This window comes from Myotis nattereri, assembly GCF_964212035.1.
Source record: "Myotis nattereri genome assembly, chromosome: 3".
Classification (NCBI taxonomy): domain Eukaryota; kingdom Metazoa; phylum Chordata; class Mammalia; order Chiroptera; family Vespertilionidae; genus Myotis; species Myotis nattereri.
Window position 1 is genome coordinate 184,561,026 of NC_138077.1, and position 19,959 is coordinate 184,580,984.

Sequence of the window (19,959 nt, forward strand, 5' to 3'; positions counted from 1 at the left end):
TTTATCTGTCTAAAGGAATTATCAATTCTCAGAATGCTATGTACAAATTTCATTAAGTATAACTATAAGGCCATATTTATACTAACAAAAGGTTAATATGCTAATTAGGCCCGGAGACCTTCTGGGAGAATTTCGGACGTCCTTTGTGACAAAGCCATGGTGGTGGGGTTGAGGCAGAGGTGGTTAGGGGCGATCAGGCCAGGAGGGGAGAGCAGTTGGGGGTGATCAGGCTGGCAGGGGGGGCAGTTGGTGGTGAGCAGTCCAGCAGGCAAAGTGGTTAGTGATGATCAGGCAGGCAGGCAGGTGAGCGGTTGGGAACCAGTGGTCCCGGATTGAGAGAGGGATGTCCGACTGCTGGTTTAGGCCTGATCCCTGTAAAATCGGGCCTAAACCTGCAGGCGGACATCCCCCGAGGAGTCCCAGATTGGAGAGGGTGCAGGCTGGGCTAAGGGATACCTCCCTCCCCATGCATGAATTTCATGCACTGGGCCACTAGTTATAGAATAAAAATACCTTTATTCACTATAATATAATTGCCATTACTCTCATTAAAACAAATGATAGCAAAAAGATCCTCTGTACTTTTTTTCCTCACCTGGGAAATATTTTTTGTTGCTTTTACATTTTACATAAACCCAATGAGAACAAGAAAGATCACTAGTTGAGTTGTATATATATCTACCATAATCAAGGTTAAAATATCTAATTACTGTTGGGAGATGGTATACAGTGTTTTCAATTTCAATGAATGAATAAAAATGACTAATCAACACTGCATTTTGTGCTATATTGATCAGACCTTTAATTTATAGTAGGAAATGACTTTTTTTTTTAAATAAAAAGTGAGATCTCTACTATACCCATATACATTCAAATTTTCATTTACAAATGTTCTAGTTGAGGTGACCTTTGTATTTGAAATATGAGGATTTCCCTCTAACCATGGGGCCACATTACCCTTAGCATTTCTATTTTTTGGCCCCTCTGACCAGCAAAACAATGCTATGTGAAATACCTAGCTAGAATGAAGAGAATGTTCTTTGCAAACAGCATGTTTAAGGGGAAAATTCATAACCTGGGCTTCATTAACAGCAAGATATGCTCGAGGTCTAGCAAAATGCAGTTTTCCACCTGACTACCTCCTGCCCATCCTATAAGAGGTACCTTAAGCGTCAGATCTTCTAGGAAGTATTCTTGCGACCCCCATGCCAGCTGAGGCACCTGTCTTCTAAGTGGTTGCTAGCACATATCTCTCATCCTTATCATGCCATTCTGCAATTATCTGTATAGGGGGTGAGCTCAATGAGAGTAGGACCCACACCAAATCTTGCATGTAGTTTTAGTGCCTCAGTATTTAAAATATCCTCAGTCCATATTTGCTAAACTCAACTTCAGTGTGCATCATTTAGTACTATGTTCAAAGTCCAAAGCCAACCCTGAAGAGTAAAGAGGAGACAGGAGAGGCTTAAATGACACAGACGCTCATTCAGGTCTCTCAGAAGAGGAGCCCCACTTGAGCCCCACCACTCAAGCTCTAAATGCAAGTTTCCAGATCAACTCCCCATTTCCAATGCACCAGAAATTGGGTGAAAGAAACAAATAAGATATTTCACACACTACTGCTTAGAAAAACAATGAAACATGTAACTTATGGATACATGAACCTCTTTGGCAAAAGGGAAAAGGATAGCTTTGGGCCCTCTAGAGAAAGAGAAGAATGGGAGCCTCCCTCTTCTGTTTCTACATACACATCTTTTGAAGCACTAGTCACCAAGGTTCCAGAAGGAGAAAGAAGAAAGCAAAATCCCAGGAGGAAAACAGGATGAATTGTTTAGGGATGCAGAATCTTACCAGGTGATGGAAGACCCATCCCCCAGGATGTCCATGATCTCCTCCCGGCATCTCTCCTGATGCTCAGGGTTCTGAGCCAGGTGGTAGAGGAGCCAGGCAAGGCTCCCTCCTACGGTGTCTTGCCCTGCCACCATGAACGTGTTCACCTCAGCATACAGGTCAGCATCTGAGAAGCTGTTGCCTTGTTCATCCTAGAAAGTACAATAGATGTATGCAATTTCAGTTTATAGATGTTAGGAGCTCCAATCAAAATAATGGATTTATGAAAAAAATTATCATTTCCAATACAACTTTCAATTTTATTTTCTTTTTTAAATTTCTTTATTGATTAAGTTGTTACATATGTGTCCTTATCCCCACATTACCCTTCATACCCCCCACACATGCCCTCACCCCCCTGTTGTCTGTGTCCATTGGTTAGGCCTATATACTTGCATATAAGTCCTTTGGTTGATCTCTCCCCCTTACCCCTTCCCTCCCCTACCTTCCCTCTGAGGTTTGACGGTCTGATCGATGCTTCAATTTTAACTCAGTTCAACAAATATATTCTTCAAGTCACACTTTGCCTAGAGCATAAAGGAGGACCAAAGCTAGAAAAGGACAGTAGGCCTTGCAAATAGTTCCTCCAATCATCCTGTCAGACTTATCCAGCACCTCATCATCAACATTTTATCAGCTTACCTGTGATCCATTTCCTTGTTTTCCTGAACTATCATGTATCTTTATGATAGTAACCACATCTTATCAAATCAGTAAAAAATGTAGTCCAGCCTGACTTTCTCTAATGACAAAGCTGAAGAGCTTCAATTCTATTTTTACCTCAGATTGTATGGAGCCAGCCCATCAATTAAAAAATATTGTTAAATTTAGTTGATCAATTTTGCATTCGTCTCCTCTGCTCCCACTCATCCACCTACCCACACAGTTAATTAGATATATGAGCAGGCTCAGAAATTTGAAAGATTTACCTGGGCAGAAAGTAAAATATCCAGAAAATCCCGATACTTCCTATTGCCAGTTTTACCATCCTCCTTCTTGTCCTCGAGGGCTTTCCTTCTCTCCTGGATTATCTGGTCTGTGGTATAATAATTCCCCATTATCAAAGTGACAATGAAGTAAATAAAAGAAAATAAATTTTAGAGCAAGCCATGGCCCTTAAATAACTTCAAATCTTGCCCAATTTCCTGAGATACGAGTGGGTATATCTACTAAACAGATTTAATTTTGCAGATATTTATTTTCCTATCAAATGACAATTTAAAAAATATATATTTTATTGATTTTTTTACAGAGAGGAAGGGAGAGGAATAGAGAGTTAGAAACATCAATGAGAGAGAAACATTGATCAGCTGCCTCCTGCAAACCCCCTACTAGGGATGTGCCCACAACCAAGGTATATGGCCTTGACCTGAATCGAACCTGGGACCCTTCGGTCCACAGGCCGACGCTCTATCCACTGAGCCAAACCAGTTAGGGCTCAAATGACAATTTTTGATCAAAGCTCCAAAGACTGAGGCTTTGAGTCAAGATGGCAGAATAAGTAAATGTTGTGCCTGCCTGCTTCTATTATTACCTCAAAATAGCAATCCTATCTAATAAAAGACAAAAAGGGTAATTGACCGTACCTTCACTACTTCCCTTTGACTAATCAGCACCATATGCAAATTAACCGCCATCAAAGACGCCATCAGGCTCTGTGTGCGGCCCTGGGCAGCTGGGCTTAGGCGGTGCGGTGGCGTCACCTAAGCCCCGCACCAGCTGGGACCCCCGTGTGCCGCCTAAGCCCCATGAGCCTAAGCCCTGCCCCCAGCTGGGACTCCCTTGTGCCGCCTAAGCCCCGTTGCCAGCTGGGACCCCATGGCGATCTCAGACGAGGCAAGTGCGGAGGGTGGCTCGCCCCCAGGTGGGCCTGCTCCTGGGATCACCATGGCAATCTCAGACGAGGCAAGTGTGGAGGCCAGGCAGCCCCCAGGTGGGCCTGCAGTCTCTGCAGTGATCTGGTGATCCATGAGCAGGAAAGCACAGCCTGCAGGCAGCACCCCACCATGGCCGCAGCTCAAGGGAGAGAAAAACATGCAGTGGAGGCCAGGAGCCTGAGAGATCAACATAGAGGGGTGCCTGCTCCAAGCCTCCACGGTGTGGCTGAGGGCAGGCCCCCAGCAGACACACACACACAGTGCCTGCTCTGAGCCTCCAATGCAGCTGGGGGCAGGCCCCAAGCAGAAACATACACACACACACACACACACACACACACACACACACGCACACACACAGGACACCTGCTCCAAGCCTCTGCTGTCAGACTGTGGCCGTCAGTAGTACATCCACTGAGGGCTCCCAGACTGAGGGGCAGGCTGGGCTGAGGGAACCCCACCCCCCCATGCACAAATTTCATGCACTGGGCCTCTAGTTAGTTATAGAAAAACCACCTTTGAGAACCACCTGAACACTAGCTGACTAGAACTCCTATAATCAAGCATATAAAGAAGAAGCCATGTTGAGACTGCTGAGAGGGGTGGAGATGCAAAACGAGCTTGTCCCACATCCACATGTTGTAGTTAACAATTGGGAGGGACATGAATGGGCCAACAGCACCAAATACTCAACTACAACAGAAGGGCTCACATCACCCATACAAGAGACATTCTTGGAGCACCTAGCACAGGTGATAAGGAGAGTGCAACACTGAGCCCCACAGACACCTACTACAAAAGTTCACAATTACAAGATAGGGAGACCTAGCAGATCTACCTAATACACAGAGACAAACACATATAGGCAGACAAAATGGGGAAACAAACAAATGTACCCCAAATGAAAGAACAAAAGAAATCCCCAGAAAAACAACTAAGTGAAATGGAGACAGTTACGTTCAAAACAAAGGTTATAAGGATGCTCAAGGAATTTAGGAAGAACAATGGAGGATCTTAGTGAGAACTTAAAGAGGTAGTAAGCATTAAAAAGGACAGTGAAACCATAAAAAATAACTAGTCAGAAATGAAGAATACAATATCTTAAATGAAGAATATACTAGAAGGAATCAACAGCAGGTTAGATGAAGCAGAGGATAATAGTGTCAACAATAAAAATGAAGTAAAAAAGAAAAACAACTCAGAGATTCAGAGGACAAGATAATATCTAAGTACAGCAACAAAGTGCTGGCCAGTAGATGAGTGAATAAAAAAGCTGTGGTACATTTACACAATGGAATACCAGTAGGCCATAAAATAAAAATTAAAAAAAAAGGAAATCTTACCCAATCAGCATGGATGGACCTGGAGAACATTATGCTAAGTGAAATATGCCAGTCAGGGAAAAATAAATACCATATGATTTCAGTTATATGTGGAATCTAATGAACAAAAAAACTAACAAACAAAAAAGAGAAAGACTTATAGAGAGCAGGCTGACAGCTGTTGGGGGTGAGGGAGGATTGAGTGAGGAAAGTGGGGAAGAGATAGAGATAGAGATAGAGATAGATAGAGATAGAGATAGAGAGAGAGAGAGAGAGAGAGAGAGAGAGAGAGAGAGAGAAATTCCTTCATAGACACAGACAACAGTGTGGTGATTGCTGGGGATAGGATTGCTGGGGGTAGGGAAGGTGGGTGGAAGTGGAGGAGGGAATAGGGGAGGATAAATGGTGGTGGAAAAAAACATCTTCAAGAGAGTAGGTAGATGATAGATAGATACATAGATAGATAGATAGATAGATAGATAGATAGATAGCTCTATCTTTAAAAACTAAAATTATAAAACAAAGAAGAATTATAAAAATGAGGAAACTCCAAGGTAACTCATAGGGCTACCAGGAGGAGAAGAGAGAGAGCAAAGAATCAAGAACTTATTTGAAGAAATAATAGGTAAAAACTTCCCTAACTTGGTAAAGGAAAAAGACCACCTGTCCAGGAAGCACAAGGGGTGCCAATTAAGATGAACTCAAAGAGATACACACCAATACACATTACAATTAAAATGACAAAGGCTAGAGACAAAGAGAATCTTAAGAGCAGCAAGAGAAAGATAGTTCCGTACAAAGGAGCTCCCATAGACTGTCAGCTGATATTTCAACAGAAACACTTCAGGCCATAAGGAATTGGCATGAAATATTCAAAGTAATGAAAAGCAAATACCTAAAACCAACACTACTCTATCTAGTAAGGCTATACAATTAAAGGTGAAACAAAGAGCTTCTCAGAGAAAAAAAAAAGCTAAAGGAGTTCATTGCCACCAAATCAGTATTATAAGAAATATTAAAGGGTCTTCTTTAAGAAGAAGAAAAAAGAGGAACATAGTTATAAAAATTAACAGGGCAATAAATATGTACCTATCAATCACTACTTTAAATGTAAATGGATTGAATGCTCCAATCGAAAGACATAGGGTAGTTGAATGGATAAGCAACAAGATCCATATATATGCTGCCTACAAGAGATGCACTTCAGATTGAAAGATATATACAGTCTGAAAGTAAAGGATGGAAAAAGATATTTCATGCAAATGAAAACAACTAAAAAAGCTGAGTTAGCAATACGTATATCAAACAAAATAGATTTCTTTTTTAAAATCCTCACCAGAGGATATACTTAGCAACAGGAAGGAAGATAGATAGATAAATAGATAGAAGATAGATAGATAAACATTGATGTGAGAGAGAAACATTGATCGGTTGACTTCCATACATGTCCTAACCAGGGATTGAACCCACAGCCCAGGTGTGTGCCCAGACTTGGAATCAAACCAGAAACCTTTTGGTGCATAAGACAACACTCAACCAACTGAGCCACTCCAGCTGGGCCAGACAAAATAGACTTTAAAACAAAGGCTATACTAAGAGATAAAGAAGGACATTTCATAATAATAAAGGATCAATCAAACAAGAGTATATAACCCTTGTAAACATTTATGCACCCAATGCAGGATCAACTAGACAGAAAGGTAATAACGACAGATATAAAGGGACAGACCAGTTATAGTAGGAGACTTTAACACCCCATTGAAATCAATTGATAGATCACCCAAACAGAAAAACAGTGGCTGTAAATGGTACATTATACCAGATGGATTTAACTTAATATTTTCAGAACATTTTATACCAAAGCAGCAGAATGTACATGGAATATTTTCTAGGATAGACCACATGTTAAGCTACAAAACAAGTCCCAATGCATTTAAGAAGGTTGAAACCATATTGAACATTTTCTCTATGCAACTAGATCACAGTGGTATGCAACTAGAAATCAATTATAAGAAGAAAACTAAAAAACACACAAACACATGGAGGTTAAATAACATGTTACTAAACAATGAATAGGTTAACAATGAGATCAAGGAAGAACTCAAAAGATACCTGAGACAAATGATAATGAAAACATTATGACCCCAAATCTATGGGACACAGCCAATGCAGTTCTAAGAAGGAAATTCATAGCAATATAGACTTTCCTCAAGAAACAAGAAAAATCTCAAATAAACAATCTATCAAAGCAACTAGGAAAAGAACAACAAACCCCAAAGTAAGTAGAAGGAAAAAATTATAAAGGGCAGATTGGGAATAATGAAATAGAGTCCAAGAAACAATATAAAAGATAAATGAAACCAAGAGCTGACTCCTTGAAAAAACAAACAAAATTTATAAATATATAAGCAGTCTTACCAATAAAAAGGAGAGAGAACCCAAATAAATAAAATCAGAAATGAAAGATGACAACTGACACCGTAAAAATATAAAAGGTTATAAGAAAATACTACGAACAATTATGTGCCAACAAATTGGACAACCTGGAAGAAATGGATAACTTCCCAGAAACACAATCTTCCAAGACTGAAGCAAAAAGAAACTCTTACCAGACTGATTACAACTAATGAAATCAAAGCAGTAATCAAAAATCTCCCAACCAACATAAATACTGGACCAAATGGTTTCATGGGTGAATTTTACCAAATATTCAAAGAAGAACTAACACCTATCCTTCTCAAAGTATTTCAAAAAATTGAAGAGGAGGAGGGAAGACTCCCAAGCTCCTTTTATAAAGCCAACATTACCCTGATTCCAAAACCAGACAAATACTTTACAAAAGAGGAAATTATAGACCAATATCCCTCATGACCATAAATATAAAAATTAACAAAATATTAGCAAACCGAAATCAGCAGTACATTAAATAGATCATACACCATGATCAAGTGGGATTTATTCCTGGGATGCAAGGTCAATTCAGTATCCACAAATCAATTGATTGGTTGTAATGTGATAAACTACACAAACAAAATGAAGGATAAAAATCATATGATCATATTAATAGATGCAGAAGAAGCATTTGACAAAATCCAACATCCATTTATAATAATTCTCAGCAAAGTGGGAATAGAGGAAACATACATTAGCATAATAAAGGCTATATATGACAAACCCACAGCCAATATCATACTCAACAGTGAAAAGCTAAAAGTGTTTCCTTAAAATAAAGAACAAGACAAGTATGTCCACTTTCATCACTTCTATTCAACATAGTATTGGAAGGCCTAGCTACAGCAATCAGATAAGAAAAAGAAATAAAAGGCATCCAAATTGGAAAGGAAAAAATAAAACTGTCATTATTTGCAGATGACATGATACCATACATAAAAAAATCCAAAAGAGTCCACAAAAATAATATTAGAACTGATAAATTAATTCAGTAAAGCAATAAGACAAAAATTAATGTACCGAAATTGGTTGCATTTTTATATGTCAACAATGAACTATCAGAGAATTGAAGCAAACAATCCCATTTAAAACTGCATTAGAAAAAAATAAATAAAATACCTAGGGATAAATTTAACCAAGGAGGTAAAATACCTGTAATCAGAAAATTAAAAATGTTGAAAAAAGAAATTAAGAATATACAAATAAATGCAAGTATACATTGTTCTCATGGAAGAATTAGCATTGTTAAAGTGTACATACTACCCAAAGCAATCTGTAGATTCAATGCAATCCCTATTAAAATACCAGTAGCATTTTTTTTTTGCAAAACCAGAATAAATAATCCAAAAATTTATATTGAATCACAAAAGACCCCAAATAGTCACAGCAATTTTGCAAAAGGACAAAATTGGAGGTATCACATTACCTGATATCAAGTTATACTACCAGGTTATAGTTATCTTACTGCCTTGGAGAAAACATAGGCAATAAACTCTCTGACATTGTTCTTAGTAATATTTTTTTCTGATTATTCTCGTTAGGCAAAAGAAACAAAAGAGACCCCAACTGGCATAGCTCAGCATTGACCTATGAACCAAGAAGTCACAGTTCTACTCCCAGTTGGGGCACATGCCCAGGTTTTGGGCTCAGTCCCTAGTGTGAGGTGTGCAGGAGGCAGCTGATCAATGATTCTCTCTCATCATTGATGCATCTCTCTCTCTCTCTCTCCTCTCCCTTTCTCGTTATTTAATCCACTCATCTGCTGATGGACACTTAGGCTGTTTACAAATCTTAACTATTGTAAATTGTGCTGCTGTGAACATAGGGGTACATATATCCCTTCTAATTAGTGTTTTCGGTTTCTTGGGATATATTTCTAGAAGTGGGATTAGTGGACCAAATGGGAGTTCCATTTTTAGTTTTTTGAGGAAACTCCATAATGTCTTCCACAATGGATGCACCAGTTTGCATTTCCACCAGCAGTGCATGAGGGTTCCTTTTTCTCCACATCCTCTCCAGCACTTGTTATTTGTTGATTTGTTGATGATAGCCATTCTGACAGGTGTGAGGTTATACCTCATTGTTGTTTTGATTTGCATCTCTTGGATGATTTGTGATTTTGAGCATGTTTTCATATGTCTCTTGGTCTTCTGTATGTCCTCTTTCAAAAAGTGTCTAGTTAGGTCATTTGCCCATTTTTTGATTGGATCGTTTATCTTCCTTTTGTTAAGTTGTATGAGTTCTCTGTAAATTTTGGAGACTAAACCCTTATCTGAAATAGCATTGGTAAATATGTTCTTCCATGCAGTGGGCTTTCTTGTTGTTTTGTTGATGGTTTCTTTTGCTGTGTAGAAGTTTTTTATTTTGATATAGTCCCATTGGTTTATTTTCTCGTTAGTCTCCATTGTCCTAAAAGCTGTGTTAGTAAAGATATTGTTATGACATATGTCTGATATTTTGCTGCCTATGGAGTCTTGTAGGATTTTTATGGTTTCTCATCTTATATTTAAGTCCTTTAGCCATTTTGAGTTTGTTTTGTGTATGGTATAAGTTGGTGATAAGTTTCATTTTTTTTGCCTGTATCTGACCAAATTTCCCAACACCATTTATTGAAGAGACTTTCTTGACTCCATTGTATGCACTTGCCTCCTTTGTAAAATATTAATTGAGCATAATGGCTTAGGTCAATTCATGGGTTCTTTGATCTGTTCCATTGGTCTATATGTCTGTTCTTGTGCCTGTACCAGGCAGTTTTGAGAACCGTGGCTTGGTAATATAGCTTGATATCTGGTAATGTGATCCTTCCATCTTTGTTCTTCTTTCTCAGGATTGCTGTGGCTATTCAGGGTCTTTTTTTATTCCAAATGAATTTTTGGAGAGTTTGTTCTAGATCTTTGAAATATGCCATTGGTATTTTAATGGGAATTGCATTGACTCTGTATATTGCTTTGGGTTGCATGGACATTTTAATGATGTTGATTCTACCAATCCATGAACATGGTATGCTCTTCCATCTGTTTATGTCCTCCTCTATGTCTTTTTCAATGTCCTGTAGTTTTCTGAGTACAGGTCTTTTACCTCCTTAGTTAAGTTTATTCCTAGGTATTTTAATTTTTTTATTGCAATGGTAAATGGGATTTTCTTTTTAAGTTTCTCTTTCTGTGAGCTCATTATTGGTATATAAAAAGACCATAGATTTCTGGGTGTTTATTTTATATACTGCTACATTGCTGAATTCATTTATTAGGTCTAGTAGTTTTTTGATGGAGTCTTTGGGGTTTTCTATGTATAGATCATGTCATCTATGAATAAGGACAGTTTTACTTCTTTTCCCTTTGGATGCCTTTTATTTCTTCTTCTTGTCTGATCGCTGTGGCTAGCATTTCCAGTACTATATAGAACAGGAGTGTTGAAAGTGGGCATCCTTGTCTTATTTCTGTTCTTAGGGGAAATGGATTTAGTTTTTTTTCCCATTGAGTATGATGTTGACTGTAGGTTTGTCATAAAAGGCTTTCATTATGTTGAGGTATGATCCTTCTATTCCCACTTTGCTGAAAGTTTTTAATCAAGAAAGGGTGTTGGATTTTGTCAAATGCTTTTTCTGCATCAATTGATATGATTATGTGATTTTTGTCTCTCAATTTGTTTATGTGATGTATCACACTTATTGATTTGCAGATATTGTATACCATCCTTGCATCCCTGGAATAAATCCCACTTTTTCATGGTGTATGACCTTCCTAATGTAATGCTGGACTCGATTTGCTAGAATTTTGTTGAGGATTTTAGCATCTATGTTCATCAAGGATATTGGCCTGTACTCTTTTTTTGCGCTGTCTTTGTCTGTTTTCAGAATTAGGTTAATGCTGGCTTCATAGAAAGAGCTTGGGAGTGTGCCTTCCTCCTAAATTTTTTGGAATAGTCGGAGGAGGATAGTTCTTCTTAGAATGCTTGGTAGAACTCTCCTGTAAAGCTGTCCAGACCAGAACTTTTGTTTGCTGGAAGATTTTTGATCACTGCTTCAATTTCTTCAGTAGTTATCATCCTATTCAAATTTTTTTATTCTTCCTGATTGAGTTTTGGGAACTTGTATTTTTCTAAGAATATGTCCATTTTTCTACCTTGTCCATTTTGTTGGAATAGAGTTGTTCATAGTATTTTTTTCATAATCGTTTGTATTTCTGTGGGATTGGTTGTTACTTCACCTCTTTCATTTCTGATTTTGTTTATTTGGGTCCTCTCTATTTGCCTTTTGACGAGCCTGGCTAGAGGTTCATTAATCTTGGTTATCCTTTTCAAAGAACTAGCTCTTGGTTTTGTTGATCTTTTATACTTTTTTTTTGTCTCTATGTCATTTATTTCCACTCTGATCTTTATTATTTCCCTCTTTTTGCATAGGTGGGCTTTTCTTATTGCTCTCTTTCTAACTCTTTGATCTGTAGGGTTAAATAATTTATTATCTTTTATTTTTCTTGTTTTTTGAGGTAGGCCTGTGGAGCTATGAACTTCCTTCTCAAGACTGCTTTCACTGTGTCCCATAGATTTTGGATTGTTGTATTTTCATTGTCGTTTGTTACCAGGATGCTTTTTATTTCTTCTTTGATCTCTTTGGTAACCCAATTGTTGTTTAATAGTATGCTAATTAGCCTCCAAGTGTTTGATTTTTTTCATTGTTTTTAATATAGTTGATTTCTAATTTCATGCCATTATGATCTGAGAAGATGCTTGATATGATTTCTATCTTCTTGAATTTGAAGAGACTTTTCCTGTGTCCCAATATGTGGTCTATCTTTGAAAATGACCTGTGGGCATTTGAGAAGAATGTATATTCTGTGGCTTTGGGGTGAAATGTTCTATAGATGTCAATTAATTCCATCTGATCTAGTGAGCCATTTAGGATAGATGTTTCTTTGCTGATTTTTTGTTTAGAGGATTTATCCAGTGGTGCTAGTAGGGTATTAAAGTCCCTTACTATGACTGTATAGCTGTTGACCTCTCCCTTGATGTCTTCCAGAAGTTTTCTTACGCATTTGGGTGCTCCTGTATTGAGTGCATATATGTTTATCATAGTTATATCTTCTTGTTAAATTGTTCCCTTTAGTATTATGAAGTGGCATTTCTTATCTCTGGTTATGGCATTTACTTTGAGGTCTAATTTGTCAGATATAAGTATTGCTACCCCAGCTTTTTTTTTCATTTCCATTCGCTTGAAAATTTCTTTTTCCATCCCTTCACTAGCAGTTTGTGTGAGTGCTTTGTTCTGAGGTGGGTCTCTGGTACACAGCAGATATATGGGTCATGTTTTCTCATCCATTCAGCTAATCTATGTCTTTTGATTGGGGCATTTAATCCTTTTACATTTAAAGTTATTATTGATAGGTACTTGTTTGTCGCCATTTCTTTTTTGTTTGTTTGTCGCCATTTTTATTATTTATGCCTGTGTTTCTTCTTCCCTTCCTATTCCTTCTTTTTATAGCAGTCCCTTTAGCTTTTTTTGCATTGCTGGTAATAAACTCTCTTAGTCCTTTTTTGTCTGTGAAGCTCCTGATTTCATCTTCAATTCTGATTGATAGCCTTGCTGGTTATAGTATTCTTGGATTCAGACCCTTGCTGTGCATGACTTTGTATATTTCATTCCATTCCCTTCTGGCCTCATGTGTTTCTGTTGAGAAATCAGTCACTAGTCTGATGGGGGAATCCCTTGTAGGTCACTTTTTGCCTCTCTCTGGCAGCCTTTAAGATTCTTACTTTGTCGTTGGTGTTTGCCAATTTAATTATAATGTGTCTTGGTGTCAGTCTTTTTGGGTTCACCTTGTTTGGGACTCTGTGAGCTTCTTGGACTTGTGTGAGTGTTTTCTTCCCAACATTAGGGAAGTTTTCTGTCATTATTTCTTCAAACAGGTTTTCTATTCCTTGTTCAGTTTCCTCTCCTTCTGTCACCCCTATTATGCAAATGTTGTTTCATTTTGTGTTGTCTCAAAGCTCCCTTAGGCTCTCCTCCTGTTTTTTTAAGTTTTTTTTTCCAGTTGCTGCTCTGCTTGGGTATTTTTTCCTACCTTGTCTTCTGGCTCACTGATGCAGTCTTCCACTTCTTCTAATCTGCTATTGATGTTTTCTATTGTATTCTTTATTGCAGCGATGTCATTCTTCATTTCTTTTTGGTACTTCATTTCCTCTTGGTTTCTTACGCATGTTGTTAAATTTGTCTTCCAATCTTTTCAGCGTCCTTAGGACCATTGTTCTGAATTCTTTCTCTGAAATATTGCTTGCTTTCATTTTGTTTACTTCCTTTTCTGGTGATTCCTCCTTTTCTTTTGTATGGAGGGTGTTTCTTTGTCTCTCCATTTTCCCTACTCTCAGGGTGTCTGGTTACGAAGTTCACTCTCTACTGCGTTGACTTAAAGGCACAAAATACAACATGACAATACACAAGACAGAGGGCACCAAACACGAATGTATTCATGATACCAATAACCTCAAATAAAGGTGACCACCAGAGAAAAGAGAATTAGGGGAGAGAAAAGAGTGCAAAAATGATATTGAGAAAGAGAAAAAGCTAAGAGAGAAAAGAAAGAGAAGAAAAAAGAAGGGGAAGAAGTATATGTATATGGGGAGAAAACTCAAAAAACCCGACAACTAATCCAAAAAATGCAAACAACAAATACCCAAAAAAGAAGGAGGGAAGCAGAATCTGAAGAGACAGAACTTATTTTCAGCATGAAAGGTCAAGTAATTGAATGAATGGGGAAATAGCCACAATTCAGTATAGAGGAGGGAGAAAGAGAGTGAGTGTATAAGAAGAAAAGTAAAAAGCAAAATACAAAAAAATTGAAATATATATATATATATATATACATATATATATGAAAATTTGTATATATGTGTATAATTTTTTCCCCTTTCTTTAGTCTATCTATGTATTCATCTATTTTTGGAAAAGGATAATAGAGAGTAGATAGCCCTGAGTTGGTCATTGAAACTAATTAAGTTATTAGTAGAAGAAGAGAACAAGCAAGGGGAGAAAAAAGAGAAGCATAAAAAAACAGAAAAAAAACCAAACCAATAAACAATCAAACAAACAAACAACAACAAGACAGGAAGAAAGAAAAAAGAAAAAAAATTTGACTAGTGAAGAAAGAGAAAAGAGAAGTGTGCATGGACTTGGAGTAGGGGATAGGAAATCAGATATATGAGTAAGGTCAATTTTTAACAGGGAGTAAAAAGAAATGGTAGAGAAAAACTAAAGCAGGAACAAGGTAAGAGAAACAGGATGAAAAAGGGAAAAGTGAGGAAAAAAGTGTTGGCATAAAGGAAAAATCGAGATAGAGTAAAATAATGCTAAAATAAAAATAAAAATAGAATGTAGAACACTAATCCAATAAAATTAAAATAAAATAAAGAAAAAATAAAATAAAACTTTAGAAAATGGTTACATAATAGTAATAATAATTAAAAATAACAATATAATAATAAAAATGTAAAATAAAGTGAAAAAATGTTAGTTTCTTAAGTAAAAGATAAAAAATAAAAAAGTGAAGTAGTGAAGTTCATTCGCTTCAGAGGAGCTTCAATGACCCATGGGTTTAAGACCTTCTCTACTGTTCTGCCTGGCATATCTGTTTCCTGTTAGGAAGTCAGTACAGTGTTGAAGTTCCCAGAGATCCACCGCTCCTCTGCGTCATAAGCCACAGCCTTGATTTCAAGCAGGTGGACTCACTCTGCTCACTTTGTTTCTCTGCCTGCCTTCAGTTGTATTTGCACAAGCATCTATTCTGACACAGCTCCTGGGTGGCGGTGTTTCTGTATTAGTTTCTGGAACCAAATGGCCCCTCAACCCAGTCCCCTAGGGCTCCCTGGGGGTGTTTAGGCCTTTCCTTTCCCTGCTGCACTTAAGACTGGATTGGAGGGATGGACTGTCCCAGAGCTGGTTTCCTGCTCATTCCTCCCTATTCTTCTCCCCAATTTCCACAAAAACCACCTTCCTCTGCAGTGTTGGTGAGTGTTTTTAATTGGAAGATCCATGTACTGGGTTTAGCAAACAAAAGCAAGGAAGTAAAAAGGACAAAGCAACTGTGCTGCCTCGCATCTTTCTCCCCCCGGCACTGCACAGCCAATATTGAACTTCAGGCTGCCTTTCTGGGCACAGTCTCCCATGGCTGTGAGCTTAGATCTAGCGTCCCCCACTTCCAGCAGCCCTGTGGACCCCCTTCCACATTTGAGGGCTACACTGACCCCAAGGGCCACAGATTTGGTGCAGTACAGTCTCCCTCTGGGATTCTAGTCCCAGCTGCATGCATTTCTCCCCCCAGCCCAGACTCAGATCCCACCTCTCTCCAGGCAATCTGATACAGAGAACATTTTGATGGTTGCCAAATGGGAGGGGGAGGGAAGCTGGATGAAAAAGGTGAAGGGATTAAGAATTACAAATTGAAAGTTACAAAATAGTCAAGGGGATGCAAACTACAGCATAGGGGATTTCCTATATAATAAAATGCTAATATGCAAATTGACCAAACAGCAGAATGACCGGTCACTATGACGTGCACTGACCACCAGAAGGCAAATGCTCAATACAGGAGCTGTTCCCTGGTGATCAGTGTGCACCCACAGGGGGAGTGCCACTCAGCCAGAAGCTGGGCTCATGGCTGACGAGCGCAGCGGTGGTGGCAGGAGCCTCTTCTGCTTCTGCGGTAGCAGTAAGGATGTCAGGGAGTGGCCTAGCCATCAGTCAGACATCCCCCAAGGGCTCCTGGACTGTAAGAGGGTGCAGGCTGGGCTGAAGGACCACCCCCCGATGAGTGTACAAATTTCATGCACCAGGCCTCTAGTCAATACTACTGTAATAGTATGTATGGTGTACTAGAGTTACTGGGGGGCTTACTTTGAAAGTTATATAAGTGTATAACCATTATGCTGCATATTTGAAACTAATATAACATTGAATGTCAGTTGTAATTGAAAGAAATTTAAAATTTAACATTTAATTTTTTCCCTAATACTTTGCATTTTTTAATCATAATTATTTAATATCAAGAAAATGTAGCCGAAACCGGTTTGGCTCAGTGGATAGAGCGTCGGCCTGCAGACTGAAGGGTCCCAGGTTCGATTCCGGTCAAGGGCATGTACCTGGGTTGCGGGCACTTCCCCAGTGGGGGATGTGCAGGAGGCAGCTGATCGATGTTTCTCTCTCATTGATGTTTCTAACTCTCTATCTCTCTCCCTTCTCTCTGTAAAAAATCAATAAAATATATTTAAAAAAGAAAAAGAAAAAGAAAATGTAAACATTTTTTCACCAAGTCCTATGTTGATGCCACAAAATCCACTCTTATTTATTCCAATGAGGCATATAAATATTAACATTTTCTGTGTGGGCCATCATGGGAACAGGTTTGAGAACTGCTATGCATAATGCCTATTTGTGTCTTAAATTGTTTCTAATCTGCTTATCTGAGTGTCCTTCTAACAATATCTATGTTCATGTGTTTATATGTGTGTGAGTGTGCATGTTTAGGTGTATCTTGCAAATTTCCTAGGGAAAATATATATTACTAGAGGTCCGGTACATTAATTCATGCACAGGTGGGGTCCCTTGGCCTGGCCGGGGACTGGTGCTGATGTGGGGGGTGACCGGCTGGGGAAGGGACCGCGGGATGTTGGCTGGCCGGCCCCCCTGGGGCTGATCGGGTGGGTTCCTGCATTGAATGTCTGCCCCTGGTGGTCAGTGTGCATCATAGCAACTGGTCGACCAGTCATTCAGCCGCTTAGGCTTTTATAAACATAGACTAGAGCAGTGATGGCAAACCTTTTGAGCTCAGCGTGTCAGCATTTTGAAAAACCCTAACTTAACTCTGGTGCCATGTTACATGTAGAAATTTTTTGATATTTGCAACCATAGTAAAACAAAGATTTATATTTTTGATATTTATGTTATACATTTAAATGCCATTTAACAAAGAAAAATCAACCAAAAAAAATAAGTTCGCGTGTCACCTCGGACATGCATGTCATAGGTTCGCCATCACTGCACTAGAGGCCTGGTGCATGAAAATTTGTGCCCTCTGTGGTGGGGGGGGGGGGGTCTCTCAACCCAGTCTGCATGCTCTCACAATTTAGGACCCCATAGGGAGGGGCCAAGAGGCCAGTCTGATCACAGCATGGCTCTGGCTCCCCAGAGCCTGCGGGCGGAGGGGAGGGACCAAGAGGCCAGTCCAATGGCAGCATGGCTCTGTTCCCACAGCTCCTTCCCGCCGCCATGCCATGGTATGGGGCCCACAGCTCTTCCTGCTTCCACACTGTGGGCAGCCAGGACCCAGCACCGACTCCCACATGGGCCGCCGGGACCCAGGACCGACTTCTGCTGTGCCAGCTGGGACCCAGGACCAACTCCCACCACAGGCCACCGGGACCCAGGACTGACTTCTGCCACGCCGCCCGGGACCCTAACCTGGTGTTTGGTCATTCATCCAGACGTTTCAGTTGTGATGGACCCTGGCTCTTTATATATTAGGATATTTAATGTTGATTCAATTCCAGGAAATGTTCAAAGTGCTTTACAAATATAAACATATTTCATCATCACCACAAACCTATGAGTTACATCCTTTTTTATCTCCATTTTATAGATGAAACTGATACAAAGCAGTAACTTGCCCAAAGTCACACTGCTAGTAACTGGTAGAGCTAAAGGAGGATTAATGAACAGTTTGATAAATATTTTCTATTGTTATGTTCATTAAAAGTAATATTGAATTGTTTAGAAAGTTTAATCTATTTCAACTTCTTTGTTTATTTTTTATTAAAACTATATAATTTTGAAACAAGCTTTTAAAACTTATTTTTTTTTATTCTGATAATAATGCTTATTAGAGATTAACCCACTTAATGCATTTTAAGCGTACACTGCAGTATTGTTAACTGCAGGCACGATGTTGTAGAGCAGCTCTCTGGAACTTATTTGTCTTCCAACACTAAACCTTCATACCAATTGGATAACTCACCATCTCCCCATCTCCCCCTTCTTTGATTGTATGTCCCTGTTTATTCTGTTTCCCTATTCATTCCTGTGTTGCATGAATATTTTTCATTTGTTATTATTACCGCAAGCATGGTGCAAATAGCCAAATGCTATTTATGCTTTGAAATATTAAGTGCCCACTTGTTACATTGTATTAATAAAAATTGTGCATAATAAAAATTATAGAATACATTGAAAACTTCTCTCTCATAAGACACTACTATGAATGTGGCAAACTTCTTTAAAGGACTTGCATTTAAAAGCTCCATTAACAACAAGAATTCTTTCTCTTTTCACAACCAGATACCCAGTAAATGGCTGAATTATGTATCATTGGCTTATTCCTCTACACAGACACAATACAGTTATGACAATGTATGCACTCAGGCAACCCAAACCCAAGACATACCTGTGTACTGATGCAAATTGTTGACTATCTTCTGTAATTGGCGCTTCTTAGGGCTGAATTTGAAAATTATATCATAGTGATATAAGAAACTGAAAACGCGGTGATAGATGATTTCACTGCCTTCAGTTATCCCTTTAGTATAATGATCCTGGGCACTAGAGAGAAAGTGGAGATAACATGTCAATAGGTGCCTCTGATAATGGCAAACAAATGTGGGTTGTTGGGTTTTTTTGCCCTCCTGTCACTAACATGTTTATCTGGCAGTTGGTCTCCTGGCTGAAAGTGCATTTCATGAGTGTGTCCAGGCTCATCAAGCTGATGTCCTCAAAAACCTCCAAAACTGATTCCTGAGTGCCACAAATCTTCTCCCATTTATCCTGAAACAGGAAGTCAAGATCAACATCACCATCCAAGTGCCTTTGTGTGACCCTGCCCTTATGTTGTAAGGGAGACAACCCTAACCTAGCAGGAGCCAAAATTCATACAAGCAAACAAGCTAAATGTTTACTTAGCATCAGGAAGGGGGGAAAATGCACCCAGCTGGGTGAGAAAGAGCATGGAGCCAACCAGATGCCCAGTAAATGGCTGAATTAAGTATCGTTGGCCTTTCAGTTATTACCATAACTCTGCCTTTAAACAGATAAGATCCTATTGAAACAGATAATCCCTGATACTAGACCCATAATTACAAGGAGTCTGCCCAGGGCTTCCTCTACCCTCAGTGCCCAAACTGTTAGGCTCCCTCACCCCATTACTACTTCCAACCACCATAATTGTACTTAGAATAAACTTGGAACATTAAAAGTAAAAATACTAATAAGTCTAAATGTTTAAGTTCAGAGCAACTGACATTTATTGAGTGACAATACCTATAGCTAGGTGCTAAGGATTTGGAGGCCACACAAAAAAAGGCAAAGAGATGTTTTTAAAGTTTTTACCTAAGTGTCAACTGTTTAGTCAATTGCTATCACCCTGAATGATGTAAGTTTTACTGAG

General features: G+C 38.9%; 1 protein-coding gene across 1 annotated transcript in view; it reads right to left on the bottom strand.

The window, feature by feature from the left end:
- Positions 1-19,959, bottom strand: part of CYP4X1 (cytochrome P450 family 4 subfamily X member 1) — a 42,542-nt gene that overhangs the window by 8,483 nt on the left and 14,100 nt on the right. Inside the window, exons 5-8 of the mRNA XM_081085775.1 lie at positions 19,213-19,340; positions 18,964-19,118; positions 2,820-2,926; positions 1,852-2,042 (exon numbers count right to left, since the gene is read on the bottom strand). Of these exons, the coding sequence (XP_080941901.1) occupies positions 1,852-2,042; positions 2,820-2,926; positions 18,964-19,118; positions 19,213-19,340 (581 nt within the window). The remainder of the gene's footprint in view (positions 1-1,851; positions 2,043-2,819; positions 2,927-18,963; positions 19,119-19,212; positions 19,341-19,959) is intronic.